Raw genomic sequence first — 17,500 nt, forward strand, 5'->3', positions numbered from 1 at the left:
AGTTTCTTAGGTTGAGATTGCGTTTGTATGCTGCGACAGGTGGTTGCCAGAAGATATGACGGGTCAGCTGGTCACTTGATAGAATGCGAAAGTTCTGAAATAGAAAGCGTTTTATCTGCTTGTTCTAAGGGTGGTATGTGCGAACAAGAGGGACTCTGTCAATGGTGCTGACCGTCAGCTCAGCTGATCGTAGAGCATTAGGACGGTTGATAGTTCTTACCCAGAAAGAGAGATACAAGGTCCTCGATGCTCCTTTTCCATCCATGGCCATTTTACCTGCCAGACCAATAATCTTGTGTACTGCATATCCTCCAACCGATGTCCTACCATTCTTTATATCGGTGAAACCGGACGGAATCTCAGGAGTCGTTTTAGCGAACACTTACGAAGTGTACGGAACAACACCCCTGGTTTCCCTGTGGCCCAACATTTCAACTCAGCGGGCCACAGTATTTCAGATATTCCGATACAGGGTTTGCAATTATGCCACGGTACTAATCTCCAACGGATGCAACGTGAAATGAAGTTAATTTTCCAGTTGGGAACTGTACAGCCTGATGGACTTAACATTATTTTCAACTTTATTTAAGAATGACCTGATGCATGCGCACGCGCTCCACCATTCATCTGCGCGCTTCCTCCTGACTGCGTATTTCAACGGTTTTCTTCACACTGAAGAGGTCTTCTACACCCGAAAAGTCTGTGATTTTTTAAAAAACTACTGACACTTTTTGATATTTATTTTATATCACTCTACTTGTTTATTCATTTTAAAGTGTCTCGCATCTCCTACAAAAAATCCCTTGGAAACAGCCAATCTTTGCAAAGCTAATAGTTTCATAGTACTCCGTAGTCCTTAACAAGCTTACAAATTATTTAGACAAACTTACGCGGGTTGTTGCTTGAGAACATTAAGACGAAGTCGAAATTTGTTGCGAAACATTTCTGCCCTCCCTTTGGCGTCTGATGCCCCAGGTTGGCTGGCTACTGCTCGCTCAACTACCTTATAACAGAAACATACTTGGCAAAGATGTCAACTTAACTAAAATACAAAAATGGCAACGCAAAGCCAAAATTTGCTATTTACCAGGACCCTGACTTTTGTTTCACACTTATTCGTTCCCTGTCCGTCAGCTACAGCTCTAGGGCCAAGTTTTCGTCGGGTAGCGCATCGCCCCCCAACGAGTTCGCCTACCGTCAATTCGCCCCCAATCTTTCGAAACTATTGTCATTGGTTTGTTACCAATCTTTGAAAAATACATCTGCCACTTTTAAGTCGACTCTTCTGAAAGATTGGAGAATTTGAAAACACTAAAAGAAAAAACTTCCTCCAAACATAGTCGCCATAAGGTCTACACAGGTTAGGTTAGAAATAGCCAATCGTCCAAAGTGGAATTAGAGTTACCGGGGTACATCATTATGTATAGAATTGGGAGACTAGAAAAAAGGGATCTCTATGTTTTCATTATGTTCAGTTACTTTCCCAAGATCATGAGCTTATGTTACCTTCTCTAAAGCATCCTCAAAAGACTGTAGCCAATATTCCCGTGCCTCCGAGTCTACAGTGAGGTCCTGAGTATCAGGGAAGTAATCACTAGGCGAATGGAGAAGGGGAAATGGGACAAGTGTATGGGTGAACTGATCCATCTCAAGCACATCATACTGAAAAGAATATAAAATTCATTTAAATTCCCATAGTCCTGGAAAATATTATCATTCAAGATGAAAATGAAAATAATTGGTTCGCAAATTTATTTTTCGTCTGATGAAAACATTAATTAAAGAAAAAATTAATTCACACAAATTTGATTGCCTTAAGAGCAAGGGTTTTTTGAAACCTACGAACCTTTTGAAAGGGTAAAAAACGACGTTACGACCGTGCTTCGGTCATTATTAAGTAAGTATGAGAATATAAATATGAAAAGCCCTTTTTCTATAGCTTTCATACTTTTTACATATTTATACCATTGTTTCTCTGTCTTTATATATATGTTAATATTCTTATTCTCATACTTACTTGATAATGACTGAAGCACGGTCGAAATGTCGTTTTTTACCGTTAATTTTTACCGTAAATTTGATTGCATATTATTTTCAACGGCTTAATTTATTCCTTAGTTGGAGTGAAGTTTCCCTTTAAAACAGCCAATATTTGCAATCCTTTCTTAGCACTCTGCAGTCCTCAAGAAACTTAAATGTGTGCTCAGCTAATTTTCATTCCTCCCAAGCATGGAAATGCACCTTCACAGTCTCAAGGTTACACAAATGTATTGCATGCAATTTTTGCTTCTGTATATGAAAAACAATAATTTCCGTTCATATTGCAACCTAAAGAGAGCAGCAGTTTGTCCTCTTGTTGGCTATTTAAATCTCCCACACATTTCAATATGAAAGGCAATGTCCTTAAACTCTTTGTATTTATGGGATTCCCATACAACCAAAATGATCCTGCACCATTTTCTACACGTGGAGAACTCCCTGTATATAAATTAAACAAATACACTTTATATCAGGGTAAAAATTTCTTACAGTGACTCCATCAGCAATTCTTGTATTAACTGAATCAGTGGACCGCTTTAAAGATGACAAACCAGAACTGCCTGCGTAATTCTCACGCCAAGTTAAGACATTTAATTTGCTACGTGTGAAGTCCACTGAAAGTGAAAGAAAACGACTAAGGTACGTTAGATGCACAAGACAAAAATTGGAACTACATGTCACACTGAATCCAATAATAATAATAATTATTATTGTCCAGTGGTGTTCATTGATATTATTGACCACATAATGGCAGAACATGTGACTAGACATTGAAATATTACAAAAGGATAGCACAGGAAAACACCAAAGGCACTGCATGAAAAACCTATCAATAACGATAAATTACTAAAGAGCAGCTCCTTCAACCAAATATGCAAATCATGATTCAGTTGGATGGGTAAACTAGAAATAGCCTGTGTAGCATCTCAAAGGGGGCCTGAGGAGAAGGGAAAAAGCCCTCTCTCTCCTTCCCTCCTCCCCAGTCCCCCTTTGGCCCACTGTGCAGGCTAGCTACATAATTTGTAGAAATGGCATATTTTATATGGGGCATTATTCTCTCACATAACTTTGATTGTTGCAATCGATGGACTGAACACATATATATTGGTGCTGCTTGTAGTCTTAAATCATATGACAAACCAAACTGATCTGTTTGGAAGAATGACTGATTGTCAATAGTACGCATACCATCTTCATCAGCTCCTTTCAGAAAGGCTCCTATGGCACCAAGGTAACCTTCATGTCGAAGAAATAAAGGCTGTTGTTGGCCCTAACAAATAACAAATGAAAATAACAATTTTCACTACTAAAAGGCTACCAGACTGGGCTTGTCATTTTAAAGTTTCAATATTTCAACCATACTACTTTATTTATTACAGTTTATGAGTAGCAGTAGTAAGGAAACATCAGAAGGGTCTGTTGCTTTTTTTTTTTTCTCACACCATGTATACAGCTACAAACAAGGAAAAAACACACCATCTTGCTTATGTTGGTTAAACAAGTATGATAATGTATGTTCAGTCTAACCTTTGACCAGTAATTAATGCCATATGAGATGGTGTGCATTGTCAACGGATTGCCTCTGATGAAGTAACCACTGAAGTAGATTTTCTTCAAGCCATTCAGCTTTGCATAAAGTGAAGCAATCTAAAATGCATCAAAACGAAACATGCTTAACCCTTTCACTCCCTTAAGTGCCACTGAGACTTACAGATTTTACTCTGTCCAACGACAGACGATTTTACTTGTCAATGGAGAACCCTCGGAAGTGTTGAATGGTTAATTAAGCAGTCAAAGCTTTGTTCCCTCCATTGCCCCATTGACCCCTGGGAGTGAGCCGCAAGACAATTTTACTCATCAATTGGGGGGTGTCCTAGCTGGGTATTTGAGGTGTCAATGGAACTACCAAGAGACGGACAGTGTAAGTGATGTACTGTTTGCCAAGATAGTGAACGACATGTACAGTGAAAATGGAACAAAAAGGGCAAGGGAAAGGGAATGCAAAAGCTACAATGATCACTTAAAGTACATTTAACACCAGTATTTAGAGGTTCTGTTCAAATGGCCAAAAAAATGGGAAACTAAGTGCTTCTTTCAGTGCAATTAACAGCAGTCATAATTAATGGTAAAATTAATTTTTGACTTTGGTGGATTTACAATTAATTTTTAAAGTACAGTACTTGAATACTTGATAGAAAATATGACCTAAGTTGATTTTAAAATTAGCCTAAATTTTATTCAGTTTGACCTGAATTAACATTGACCAGTCCCGTGAATACTATATTCGCTACAACCTTCGTTCACTTTAATCAAACCATATTTCGCCTTTTTTAAAAATGTAATCCACTTGTGCAGGTTGCCACATCATAATTATGTTCAGTTGGTAGCACATGCACTAGTCTCCCTCCCCCCCCATCCTCCCGGGGTTCTACTGATACCATTCCTCTTATTCCTACGTTAATACGTACACCTGCCCTCTGCTCTTAAATTTGCATTGGAGGTAACTAAAGAAACATAACTGTGGATGATCAATGCTCTCGCTATGTACCAGTACCTAGACAAGGCAACAATGGAAAGCATGCAATTAAGTAAAAATACTACAACACAAAGACAAGTTGCTAACTGAATGATTTACATGTACACTGTGTATTATCCAACTAACCTGACCAATGTCATTACTAATCATGTGTAACAGACTTTTTGCAACATCTGCTTCAGCAAACTGTCCAGCTATGGAGGAAGAACAGAAAATAACAGTCAGTATAAGTTTAAAAAGGTGATGCAAGATGCCTGAAACAGTATCTAGCCCATATATGGCAAGTTTTGTGGAGCAGAGCACTAACCTTCCACCAATGTGACTCGGGTTAGATTCCCGGATTCAGTGTCGCATTCCCTTCCAACCAAAACCAACATTATTTTGGAAGGGTTATGTTTTTGCAAATGTTGGCCTTGTAGCACTTATATTTGAACAGACTTAACTGATTAGAATGTAATTTGAAGTGCTAGTTTTCTATCCCATATGAACCATGTGAGCGTTAGCCCTACTAATGGAAATGGGCCTACACACGGACAGAACCCACGACCTTCAGGTTAGATCACTGCTGCTCTAACAACTGAGCTCGAAGGTCAGACGGGAGCAGGCCGTGGGAATTGAAGATGTTAAAGTCACGGTAATGAACATGTACAAGTACAACTTGGATGGATTACGTTTTGCAAACGTTGGCCATGTAGCACTTATATTTGAACAGACTTAACAGATTAGAGTGTAATTGTACTAGTCTTGTACATGTTCATGGGTTTAGGGTTAGGGTTAGGGGGCGTCCTAGGGCACATGAGGAGTCAATGGGTTAAATAGAGTTTATTACCAGATTTTAATATGATTATGATTATAATATGCATTGAAAAATTTCTCAAAGTTCTCTGATTGGTCAAATTATGATCAAAGAAACTCACAGAAAGCCAATCAAATGTAAGCTCTGGATGGCAAGAAATTTGGATACAGGCAAGTGATCTGTGATACATGCGGATTGCTTCTGCATTTAATTATGATGAGCTATCAAATACATTATAATTGATGAGTAATCACATAAACTATGTTTCTCATTGAAATAATTGGAATACATATTAAGCAACGTTTTTCAAAGACTACTAATTGCAGTCACCTGAATGTTGTTGCTCTTTGAAAAAATTTACTCCAATCGGATAATTGATTCCAAACTGCAAGATTTCTTTCCAGGGCAGTGGATCAGGGCAGGGATAAGAGAAGGCTCTGCTCTTGCCCCTGCCCCAATCCTCTCCCAATTTGCTTTACAAGCTCAAAAAGGGAAGGAAAAAACTGTGAATAATTGACTTTGCACAAACCATGGTTTCCATGGAAATCATCTTTGGGTGACCTCACTGTTTTTCCAAAACTGCTTGCAGTCAAATCTCCTGGCAACTTCAGTGCTTCATAAGCCCCACCATATATATCTCTTACCTATGAAACACAGGCCCTGTCACGATCACCTACTCAGTATTAAGCAGGAAAGACAAACGCAGGAAAACGCCTCAATGTTCTTTTAACCGTCAAATACCAGTAATGCAAAAACTTACCAACATGTCAACATTCTGGTGACGACCTTTAGTTGCCAGTTCTAGTAACTCATCAAAACCCTGTCAGTTAAAGGAAGTAAAAGTTATGAAATTATTTTTATAATTCTGAGAGTGTTACCAGAGATTGGGATTTAATAGTCTGTATAGCAAACACAAAATTGAAAACAATACACTTTTTTAACCTTTGCACTGGTGAGAAGTGATCCCAGGCCCCAAAATGTTCCTCCACCCATGCTGGTACCACCAACTCGTTCGTACTCTGTCTCAGATAGAACCTTAAAATAGTCAAATCAATAAAAAGAACAAGAACAAAGACAAGAACAAATCAATAATGATAATTTTGTTCATGCATGTATGAGCAACATATAGCTCACTCACTGATGGTCAACAAAACCATAAAAAAAAAACTGTTGAGGCTGAGACTCCTTTCATAAATGAGCTACAGGAATCAAGTTAAGAATTAGGGTTTCATTTTGGTCATAATATGGCTCAGAGATAAGGATCTGCCTCTGAATCTTATCTTCACTTTTTTATACAAAATTAATTTGTGGGGTTTACTATTTTCCTCTTTATAAATGCATAAGAATGCACTTTTCAATCAATTACCCATAAATAATATTTCCTTTTAACCAATTACTTCCTAAGAGTAAGACCAGAAACCCATAAGGGTTAAAACGTGTCACGGCCCCCTGTGTGCTGGGAAACAAGCTTCTGAATATTCAATTTGTTAAGTCCCATTTTTGGAACAACAAGAGAGAAACATTCAACCAATAAGTTCGCATGAACACCGTGACGCAATACCACCAATGTTCTTGTGCGAAATTAACTGGAGCGAGGGGTTTCCAAATATGGTACTTAGCACTGAATATTCGGAAGCTGTGAACGTGCGTTACATGTTTCAACCCTTATAGGTTTCTGGTAAGACTCAATAGATTTTACTCTTTCTAACACCACAAGTCATTTTTACTTGTCAAATGAGTGGAGTCTGCTTTAAGAGTCAATGGGTTCACTGAATTCACTTTTTTAATTACTAATTACTAATTATAAATAATTATTATTATAGTCTAGGAGATAATGATATTACCAATCAGAAAATGTTTAGTAAGGTAAGTTATTCCAGGTGGAATTTGAATAAAACCATGGCGAAATGTTGCATACTGTACATTTCACTGGAAAGCAATCTGTATGTCAAAGCCCTTTTATCTAATGTCCTCCACGTGGGTATGTGGTGTTGAAAGTTGCACTTGCTACTAAAGTACCAAACCTGAAAAAGGAAAAACCAACATTCTACCTTGACAATGCTGACTCCAGACCCAATGTTAACTAAAAGGTAAGGAAACAGTTCTGAATGATGCAAATCTTGAAACACATATGGTGGGTTCTGTTCACGGTGAAACTCAAATACTTCATTTGAGATGTTCCTTAAGAGAAAGTTACAACCTCTTATCAGGCACTCCATCTCATCTTCTTTATCAACTCTGCAAAGATCAATGAATGGTAGGAGTAATAAAAATTTAAATTAGATGTAAAACTGGTACCGGTAGTAGTAGTTTTTCACAACTACATGGTTCAATCCATATCCTTTTGAAAGAAAAATAATTAACAATTATATGAGAAATTAATTTTCCCTACTCCACATGACATTCGTTGCAACTCCTTTGTCTCATAGCTGTAGTCTCTCAGAGCATTCTCTTTTAGTGTGTTTCGACCTGACAACCTCAAAATTGCCAAGGTTCTTCGAATTTTTAAATCAGGTGGTCTCTTCTTTGTCCTCTAACTACAGGCCTATTTCTATTCTCCGATGTCTTTCTAAAATCCTTGAGAAGCTTTTAATTATTACTTCTGATTGCATGTCTGGGTTTCTCACTAAATTTGACATTCTCAATCATCACCAATATGGTTTCCGACCACTTCACTCTACTTCCATGGCCATTCTTGAACTTGTCAACAACATTTTTTAAGGTTTCCAAAAAATGAATTTACAGTATAAATGTATAATAATAATTATTATTATAGGAGTTAAGAATGCATTTGATTCTATTGAAATATGAGATCCTTACTGAAAAACATATTTATTATGGTATCTGTTGTGTTCCCTTAGCTTGGTTTGCGCATTACCAAGTAACTAATAGACAACAATATCGTAAATGGTTTGAACCCAGGAGTCACATCATAATTAAGTCAAGTATGATCGTCCGGGTGATTGTAGTCCTGAGAAGGATTGTTTGAGATGACATTGACTGACGTTTCAACAACCTGAGCGAAAGTCATCTTCAGAGTCAAGTGATTTGTGTAACGTCACCCTGCTAGCAGAGCCTTTCTTTTGCTTGCTCGATTTTGGCGTTCTCGAGAAAGACTCTGCATGAATTGAGTAAGATCTTTATTGAGTATGCGCTGCATGTTGCCAGGATGCAGTCTCGAACCCAAGCCTAATGTGCCAGATCTCACCGCCATGGTACAGCGGGCTCAATTATAACCATCGGTTTTGTCACTAAATTGACGCTCGCACTGGAAAAACCAGTTTGATGAGAGAAAGCAAGATAATTTGACTAGTCCAGAAGTTCGGGCTGCGGCGGCTTCAAAGAGATGACGCGTTTCGGGCAGAGCCTACTTTTCTCCTCCTCAGTAAGGAAAAAGACAAAAGGAGGCTCTGCTTGCAGGGTGGTGTAACGTTAGTAGATACTAAAGAACTCCGGTCGTAGCGCGGTCATAGATGTCATTGGTCAACTTATTTGTGATGTTATTGGTCAACTTAATTTTGAGACAACAATGTGTAATGATCACATTTCTTCTAATGACAGTTTGTGTGTGGGGTTCCCCAAGGTTCAGTCCTTGGTCCTTTCCCTTTTTTCATTTTTTAATTTAATGATCTTTTTCCCTCCTCCTAATACCGGTATCTTGCATTCTTTTTCTTTGCTGATGACACTTGAAAAAGTTCTTGATTAACAATTATTGTTAATCAAGAACTTTTTCAAGTGTCATCCTGGTTTCACGCTAATTCTGTCCATGTCCTGACAAAACTACTGGTAAATTAATTTTATCCTTTTTAATCAACAACATAAAAAGATTGATCTATCAAAAATTAGTATCTGGTTAGACCACGTCTCAATACCTTGTGTCCAGCAAAACAAATTTCTAGGAATCACAATACCAGGTATTTATTTTTTTCTCAATGCGCAAGCAGGTGGAATTCTGCGAAACCTGCAATCTGATTGGCTGTGGGAGCAGCCGGATGGATTTTTTCTACCTTGCACGCCAACCCATGCGGAATCCTAGTCCCGGGTGCATGAGCTTGTGTAATGACCTTAAATTTCCATTTTTTGACAACAATACAGAAGTAAGGGTTTCAAAACAGATTTTTATTGGACAAGACGCATAGAAATAGAATTCAAATAAAAACATTTCTCTTTGAAATGTTCAGTTTGCAATTCACTCAATGCATTTGCGGCCTTGGGCAGCATTATCCAAATAAAAATATATCAAGACCTCGGTCACAGTTTTTCACTATACGGACCTCCCAGCTAGCAAATAACATATATATATATATATATATATATATAGGCTGAATGAAGAATGGAGTCAAAAGTAAACTACTCACAGGCCCAAGAATGGAGTCAAAAGCAAACTACACACAGGCCCATGTTTAATGTATGGAACAGACGTTTCACCCTTCGGGCTTCCTCAGTGTTCACGATACAAATACTTGGCTTGTATCGTGAACACTGAGAAAGCCTGAAGGGCAAAACATCTGTTCCATTACATTAAACATGGACCTGTGAGTAGTTTGCTTTTGACTCCATTCTTCATTCAACCTATTTATTACTCCGTGAAGTCAAGGCATTGTGCATCCTTCTTTGGATCCTGCTTGCAAGTGTAAACCAGAGGTAAACAACAATGTTATAGAGACATGCAATCACATTACTTGATGTTTCTTTTCTCGGATAGATTTGAAAAGTTTTCCTTGATTGAAATAATTTCAGCTGTTTTATTTCTTATAAACCAGTTTCAATCTAATCTTTCAGATTGGTGAAATGAATGTTAAAAATTAATCATTACAAAAACTTACTATAATAAACATTTGACTGGGTTTAAAATTTTTAAACCCAGAAAAAAATAAAACCAAATCATGAACAGATTAGCTTTGGCATCAATATAAAAAAACATTATCTCTTTACCTGCAACCAAGCTTAGATGTAAGTAAATCTATGTATTTATGAGCTCCACCACCTTTAAAAAAGAAAACAGTGATGTTATCAATGATCATCACAATCCTATTTATGATACCACCACCACTACCACTACCACTAAATTAATAAATACTGCTACTACAGTAACTACAGTAACTATTACTACTAACTAACAACAGTAACAACAACAATAATGAAGAAGAACAGGAGAAGAACATGCAAGAAGAAGAAAACAAAAAAGGGGAAGAAGAACCCTTTAACTTCATCTTAGGACTTCTACTTTGACACAAAGTGCCCAATAATTTATTGTCAATATTGCATTACATACTGTGTCTGCTTTCAAAACATTAAAGAACCCTGTAAGACTATTTTGCATATTTACATACTGTACTGATGATGTGTGGTCAAGGGGATAAGACAGTGGGTAACAGATCCAAAGATAGGGATTCTTCTTAAAGAAGAAAAGTCTTGAGATTTGTGTGAAACGTCTGTGAGGGGTGCTGTAGAAGGAGTGGGTACAAGGGGTATTCAAGGAGGGGGCTACCTGGAAGGTAATTAAGGGGGGATAGATCTGTGAAAGAAGGGTGGGATAGAATAGAGGTAATGGGGAAGATCAGGAAGGCGTAGGAGAAGTAGAACGAAAGAAAGAAAGATCACGTTCTTTTTGAGACCCCAAAAAAAGACAAGCCCCTGTTTTTTAACTACACCCCCCAAAAAACGAAAATTCCCTTTTTTAGACAGTTGACAAAAATAAACCAGTTTAAAAAATTCTGGACTGGTTAAAATAATAAAATTTAAATAAACCAGAGGTTAAAATTGAACTACAACATACACACTATAAACGAGAACCAGTCCTAATAAAATTTGGTCAACAACCATATCTCAAGATACAGTTCTTGTGGATGACACAATTCCACCTATTTTTCAATGCCAAACATATGTGTATTTGTTGGATAATTTGCATGCTACAAGGCAGTTTAGAAAATAAACCCTAAATATCAATATGAGATAGGTCAAATTATACAGAGATGACATACCAGTGGCTTTGAGAGCCCTGTCTTTATATGCCTCTGAGAGGATGTTCTCCTGGATAAAATCAATGCACATTTCAATGTATTTTGTTTCAAATTTTATAAAGTGCAGCCTTAGACTTGACTCTTGGTCCTCTTTGATCTCATAGATATGTCCCATTGCTGCTGTATTACCCTAAAAGAACGAGACAAGCAAAAGATTTACACGAAGGACTGACCATTGAAGTCTTAATGGTTATGTATTGACATTGTTGCTTCACTGACTCACTGAATGCATACTCACCAGTAACATGTCAATCAACAGATGTATCATGATCATAATACACCATTACATATCATTGAGATTGAGTTTTTCACTTGTAAATAATCACTATTATTGTCCATTTACTGGTCATTGTTACTGGTCACAGACTTAGTAAAGCAAATGCTTGACTGCATAGTCATACTGGTCCTGAATACAGGAGGACCATTTCTTTAGATCATAGCTGGCTATTAATTTTTTCTACCTTATAAACTTTGGAGAATGAATGCAATCATACCCCATTTTCCTGTTTTTCATCGCTGTTCTTTGCCAAAGAAGTTAATGAGGTGAAGCTGTAATGACGTTTTCTTATTGTCCGTACTTCAGACATGTATGCCACTTTAGCCAACGATCCTCCTTAAAAATAAGGCAACTTCAGTTATAACTGGGTGAAGACCGGATAATAGAGAAATGTAAAGATACTGTATTGCAATTATCGATGAATAGGAAACAAAGAATAACCTAAGTTTAATGGTTTAATTTAACAGACTGATAGACACCAATACTGGTAATTTCCACAAAGTCTGTGATTAAATCTTAGCATCAACAATGGGGTTATCCGTATGGTTCTTTTGAAATCATAAAACATCATTAAAATATTGTGCTTTGGTTTCCTAAAGAGTTAAGTTGGGTAATAGTCTTTGAACTTTATCACATGTGCATATATTTCTTGAAAAAAGGAGATGTTTTTTGTCAACAAGAAGATAAAAAGGCCATTTGTTGATGCTTAACAAAATCAGTTAGCATCTCATATTAACTTGTAATTCTGGGTATACATGTATCTCTGATCACCAGCAAGGTTGGCTCCAGTATATCGAGGGTGTCCCCTGAAATAAATGGCAAGATGATTGAGGAAAATCCTGAATAGCTGGAGAAAACCACTGAAATAAGAGTTGAAAACCAAGACAAAACTGTTCTTCCCAGGGTGTCATTTTGTGCCACATTGAAGGGAGGCCAGTACTCTTTCACCTGTGCCTGCATCTAATCCCTTGTTCCACCATTAAAATTGTGAATCCTTGACCATCTTTTTCAAAAACAATAAAAAGATTATCCTCTAGATCATGCTATGTGGCAACAGGGTCATGTAGGACAGCCGGGAAGGGGGGGTAAAATGCAAACCTGGGAGAAAAAATATCGTATATGACAATTTTCTGCAAGGAGAGTATGTTCATTCTCGAAGGGTTACGGTACATCACGAAAAAAGCAATTATTACGATTCTTACCTTATGCCTCTTGAATTGCCTTAAACTGACAACAATTCTGAAACTGCATGGATGTTAAGTCGTCAGACCCAGTGCTCTTGCACAAATTTCATTAATTCAAGGGAAATTTGGTGTGACTTAGCCTATTTTGTAGCTGCTTTCTGGGCTATTAGGTCACGCAATGCTACTCGTCACCATGTGTTGCGATCAAGGCCAATTTAATGATGGAAAGTTCTGCACTTCAATGTGAAAATGTGAAAAAAATAACCAAAGGGTCAGGCCATAAGCACTTAGTCTGGTTCGATGATCTTTACACTCTGGAGCAAGGAATTCTCACCCATTAAACAAACTGAGCCATATGTCACAATAATTTAGCAGAATGAATCAAGGACATTGGTGAAACTTATCGAAAATGTGGTCTGTTTTTTACCCAGGCTTAGTCTGCATGCATTTTACCCCAGGCCCCACTTGTTCAAAGGGTGGATAGCGCTATAACATGGTCACGCCAAAACGCAGACTGCAGACTGTGCAGACCTTGCAGACCAGGGGTAAAATATGGTTGAGGTAACCGTAAACAGGCTAACCTGAATGTTATTTAGGCTTAATCAGGCTAACCGAATTTTCATTTTACAGACAGTCTGTACAGTTTGCATTCTGCGTTTTTCAGTGTCCCGGGATAAATCACTATTTACTGGATAACTCAATTGGTTTTTAATTTGCTTGTGTAATGCTCTGGATAGTAATTTATCCGGTGCATAGCGCTATCCACCTTTTGAACAACCAAGGCCAGGTCTGAAGTGTGCATTTTACACCATATTTATTGTGGATTCAATACAATCTTGCAATGGACACCCTAACCTCATTCTCATGGACCAACATAATGGAAACCAATGCAGGGAGATCATTTCATTCTCGCATGATTTTTGTCATATATAACAGACTACGTGCATCATGCATACATGGACTGCATACTTGGGAATTTGATGGGGACATAAGACAGGTGATGGCACATACGCCGTGCACTTATTTTGCCGCATGTCAGCTGTGTCGGCAGTCTATCTGTAGCTGTTTAGTTTTCTTGCTTATCAATTACCAGGTTTTATACTACTTGAATCTTTATATTTAGTATTCTGTAGACAAAACTCAATACACTCACCAATGTCTACTGCAAATCTTTTGGCAGTTTTGAGATTTCGAAAAACTTCAGGCAAAGAAATGCTCCTTGCATACCCTGAGGTCCTTTCATGAACAGTTTTTAAATCCATATCTACAAATCTCGCGCATAAGTTTTTCACAAAAAGATTTACAATTATTTACAATCCGTCCGCCATAGTTGAGCCCGCAATGTTAGTTATCGGAAATCAGGGCATGCACTTGAAGTAGGGTTATTTAAGTGTATCATGTAATACTATTATGATACACTTTAATAACCCTACTTAGAGTATCAATTAAAATCAGGTGGAAATCAGTTCCAGACCCCCAACTATATGATGGATTGATACAAAGTACTTTTGATGGCTTGACATGAAGTACTTGCCGATACTAAGTACAACCATGTGCGTTCGCTCTGGAGGACGACTGTGCTTCCCACCTTTCCCTGACAAAATAGATGAAAAGAGAGCGGGAATATAATCTGCAGTCAAAGTATCTTTTAGCCATCCCCTGCCGTGATTACTGAGACCGAGGTTAGCTGTAGCTCTGCGACAACAAACCGTTCGTGCTACAAAGCCTGTGATCTTTACAAACTTTGCAAGTACCGAAAATGGTGGTGATGACATCGTTTCCTCCCCCCACCGAGGGACTTCACCATATCCAAGAAAATACTGAGGCCTTTGTGCAAGATAAGTCATATGGCGTGGGAACTTTGTATATAGCTACAGAGTAAGTATGTGGCTATGATAATGATGATGATTGTCATATTTGTTGTTGTCGTTAGTAGTGGTGGTAGATTGTAGTGATGATGATGATGATGATTATGATAATTATGAGAGTGGTTATGACATACATGCATCGCTTACTTTGAACCAGGCAGGGGCTTGGGGGGGGGGGGGGGGGTTGGGATGGTTAATCCCTTATACCAACCTTGTAACGGCTGAAATAGGTCTGAAAATAGTTCTTAACCCTTTAAATTTGACGCCTGAACTGCCCAATACTGGTCAGACTTAGTATTTTACTCTGTCTAATGCCAGAGTATTTTACTCTGTCTAATGCCAGACTATTTTACTCGTCAATGGGGAACCCCCAGGAGTCAATTGGTTAAGTAGGTATCACATTTTTGGTCAAGTCTGAAAAAGGGTAGGGAAAATCGCAGATTTTGGTAGGAGAACTTTATTTTCGCACAAAAATTTTTATAGTTGAATAGTTTGTGGGGTCGTGCACAAATGAAATCAAATCAAATTAATACATATCAAATCATATTGGTTTTTGAGGAGAGAGGAAAACCAGAGTACCCAGAAAAAAATCTCTCGGGCAGAGTAGACAACCAAGAAACTCAACCCACATATGACGCCGGATCTGGAAATCAAACCTGGGTCACATTGGTGGAAGGCGAGTGCTCTCCCCAGTGCGCCAGCCCTGCTCCCCAGGAAATAAGTTAAGGGTTTCAGGTATTGGGCTGCACACCCCCAGGCTTTGAACACAGAATCAGCATAATCATCCTCACACAGCTACAAAAATAATGATGATGATGACGATCATTATCATAATGATAATCTTTATTGAGGATATAACCTACTTTACATCTTAAGTGCTTTACAGAAGGGTCCTCCTAGTAAATAAACTCAAATCAAGTCAAAGATTAAAGAGAGGGGAAATCTGGACCACATGGAGAAAAACCTTTCAAAACAGAGTAGAGAACCATCAATCTCAACCCACTTAATCCGTGAAAACAGGAATTTAATCCAGGACACATCACCATCTTTGCTCCCCTAAGTGACATAATGTATTTCATTTCTTTTCTTTTGGACGTAGGCAATCCTAGATAATGATTGCATTTTTTATATAATAATAATATTATTGTATAATGTTTACAGAAGGCTCATTACATTTACATCTGGAAAACAAAGCTCTCAAAATGTAAATTGTTTACCCCATTCTAAATGATTATTTATTTAGAAGGGGCTAAACAGGCATAGAAGAAAATCATTTTCCAAATGTTGGTACATGTATGGCTAAACATTATTTTTCACTCAAAGTAAGAGTATTGTCTTGTTTTGGTTTTTCAGCCGATTGTCTTGGTGTGATTCATCTGGACAAGGCTTCTCATTGGAATATCCAGCAATATCTTTGCATGCAGTTTGCAGAGACACTTCACAATTTCCTCAGGAGTGTCTTTATTGTATGACGGAAATGCCTTTAGATGGTATGTAATGTTTTGTTTTGCGGCAAAGTGAAAACTTTAATTTCTGCCACATCAGTGAAATTTAATTTAGGATCGTTATGCTTTCTCCTTTTTACAAGTTCATCTTCAATCACAGAGGGCTTTTACCTTGTTGCTTATCAGAAACAATTTAAATTCAATTTGTTATAGAGCTGTTAATTACAAAGAAACATACTTGGCCATTATAGTTGTCTTACTATCTATTCCTCCACCCTCCATCATCCCTCCTCCCTTTCTGGGATGTCATGTTCTGGTCAAAATTCAAGATGATGGTCAAATATTTTGCCAAAATAATTTGTGATGGGCACATGTCCACTGAAATTTACCTGCTTGTTGTACAGATAATGAGACAGACAGAGCCAGTGATGACAGCGATGATAGAGTTGGAGAAATTAGATTTGTACCACAGGACAAGGCTATGTGTAAGTAACTGTTATTGACCAGCTGGTAGAACTGTGTTCAGCAAAATCGCATGGTCATGGTTTTAAGTCCCTTTCAAATCTGGAGTTTTTTCAGGCTTTTTTTTTTCACAAATAAATTAATACATCCATGTAAATTGTTGGTCATAGACTGTAACTATTTTTTTGCCTAGAAAATCATGTGAGCTATTATCCCGTTGCCCATTGCAGAGAAGATATGAATATTCACGTAGGTGTAGAGTATGTTACTTTTTATACCATTTCAGTGGATGTCATGTTTAGAGCCCTTTCAGATTGTCAGATTCTTCACCCAGATCCTCAGGAAGAAGAAGGTAATACATGGGAAGTATCAACATTGAATGTAGTCATAATCTGTGGCTATAATTTGCTCAAAGTTGAAGAGATGAGCACTTATGTCTTAATGTCAATTTTCATTTATTTTGGTCAAAATCACCTGAAATTCAACATGTATCCTAAGCAAACAACAATTTTGTGTTAAAAAAAGAATAAAGAAATGATAAGAAATGTTATAATGGACTGTAGAGTTGAAATAGCTTTAATTTCTTTGTGTCATTAATTTTTATCATTTTCTTCCATTCTAGAAGAAGATGAAGACTTTTTTTGTGATGCAGATGAAGGAGACCTTTCTGAGCAAGGGCAGGTTTGTGCGAGGACTTGACAATGTTCCCTGAATGAGGATAATTTTCTTCTTTGTGAAACAGTCTAAAGGAAGTAGTAAGAGTCATTGGAATACCTGCTTGAGTGCATTACATTAGATTGTCATGTATAATAATGTTTAATGTTTTAATATTTTTGGCTACATTTCAGGCAACCCTTGATCATCTGGAA

The 17,500-nt window shown here is 37.6% G+C and overlaps 2 protein-coding genes across 4 annotated transcripts in view; one reads left to right on the plus strand and one right to left on the minus strand.

Moving 5' to 3' along the window:
• Positions 1-14,246, minus strand: part of LOC137982894 (4'-phosphopantetheine phosphatase-like) — a 21,236-nt gene extending 6,990 nt beyond the window's left edge. Inside the window, exons 1-15 of one of the 2 annotated variants that reach the window (XM_068830058.1) lie at positions 14,010-14,107; positions 12,875-12,917; positions 11,890-12,008; positions 11,357-11,525; positions 10,308-10,359; positions 7,424-7,610; positions 6,315-6,407; positions 6,133-6,192; positions 5,902-6,016; positions 4,703-4,770; positions 3,568-3,687; positions 3,229-3,310; positions 2,530-2,654; positions 1,507-1,662; positions 891-1,003 (exon numbers count right to left, since the gene is read on the minus strand). In XM_068830058.1, coding sequence (XP_068686159.1) covers positions 891-1,003; positions 1,507-1,662; positions 2,530-2,654; positions 3,229-3,310; positions 3,568-3,687; positions 4,703-4,770; positions 5,902-6,016; positions 6,133-6,192; positions 6,315-6,407; positions 7,424-7,610; positions 10,308-10,359; positions 11,357-11,525; positions 11,890-11,982 — 1,433 coding nt within the window. In that variant the 5' untranslated portion in view covers positions 11,983-12,008; positions 12,875-12,917; positions 14,010-14,107. Of the gene's footprint in view, positions 1-890; positions 1,004-1,506; positions 1,663-2,529; positions 2,655-3,228; positions 3,311-3,567; positions 3,688-4,702; positions 4,771-5,901; positions 6,017-6,132; positions 6,193-6,314; positions 6,408-7,423; positions 7,611-10,307; positions 10,360-11,356; positions 11,526-11,889; positions 12,009-12,874; positions 12,918-14,009 lie in introns of both variants that reach the window. The other variant, XM_068830057.1, reaches the window with a different exon arrangement.
• Positions 14,247-14,355: 109 nt separating this feature from the next.
• LOC137982901 (methylosome subunit pICln-like) overlaps positions 14,356-17,500 on the plus strand; it is a 3,865-nt gene continuing 720 nt past the window's right edge. The window contains exons 1-6 of one of the 2 annotated variants that reach the window (XM_068830066.1): positions 14,356-14,734; positions 16,078-16,214; positions 16,574-16,654; positions 16,918-16,983; positions 17,254-17,312; positions 17,480-17,500. The exon at positions 17,480-17,500 is cut by the window's right edge and continues 94 nt beyond it. In XM_068830066.1, the coding sequence (XP_068686167.1) occupies positions 14,616-14,734; positions 16,078-16,214; positions 16,574-16,654; positions 16,918-16,983; positions 17,254-17,312; positions 17,480-17,500 (483 nt within the window). In that variant the 5' untranslated portion in view covers positions 14,356-14,615. The remainder of the gene's footprint in view (positions 14,735-16,077; positions 16,215-16,573; positions 16,655-16,917; positions 16,984-17,253; positions 17,313-17,479) is intronic. The other variant, XM_068830067.1, reaches the window with a different exon arrangement.

Source organism: Montipora foliosa, chromosome 13 (genome assembly GCF_036669935.1).
Source record: "Montipora foliosa isolate CH-2021 chromosome 13, ASM3666993v2, whole genome shotgun sequence".
NCBI lineage: Eukaryota > Metazoa > Cnidaria > Anthozoa > Scleractinia > Acroporidae > Montipora > Montipora foliosa.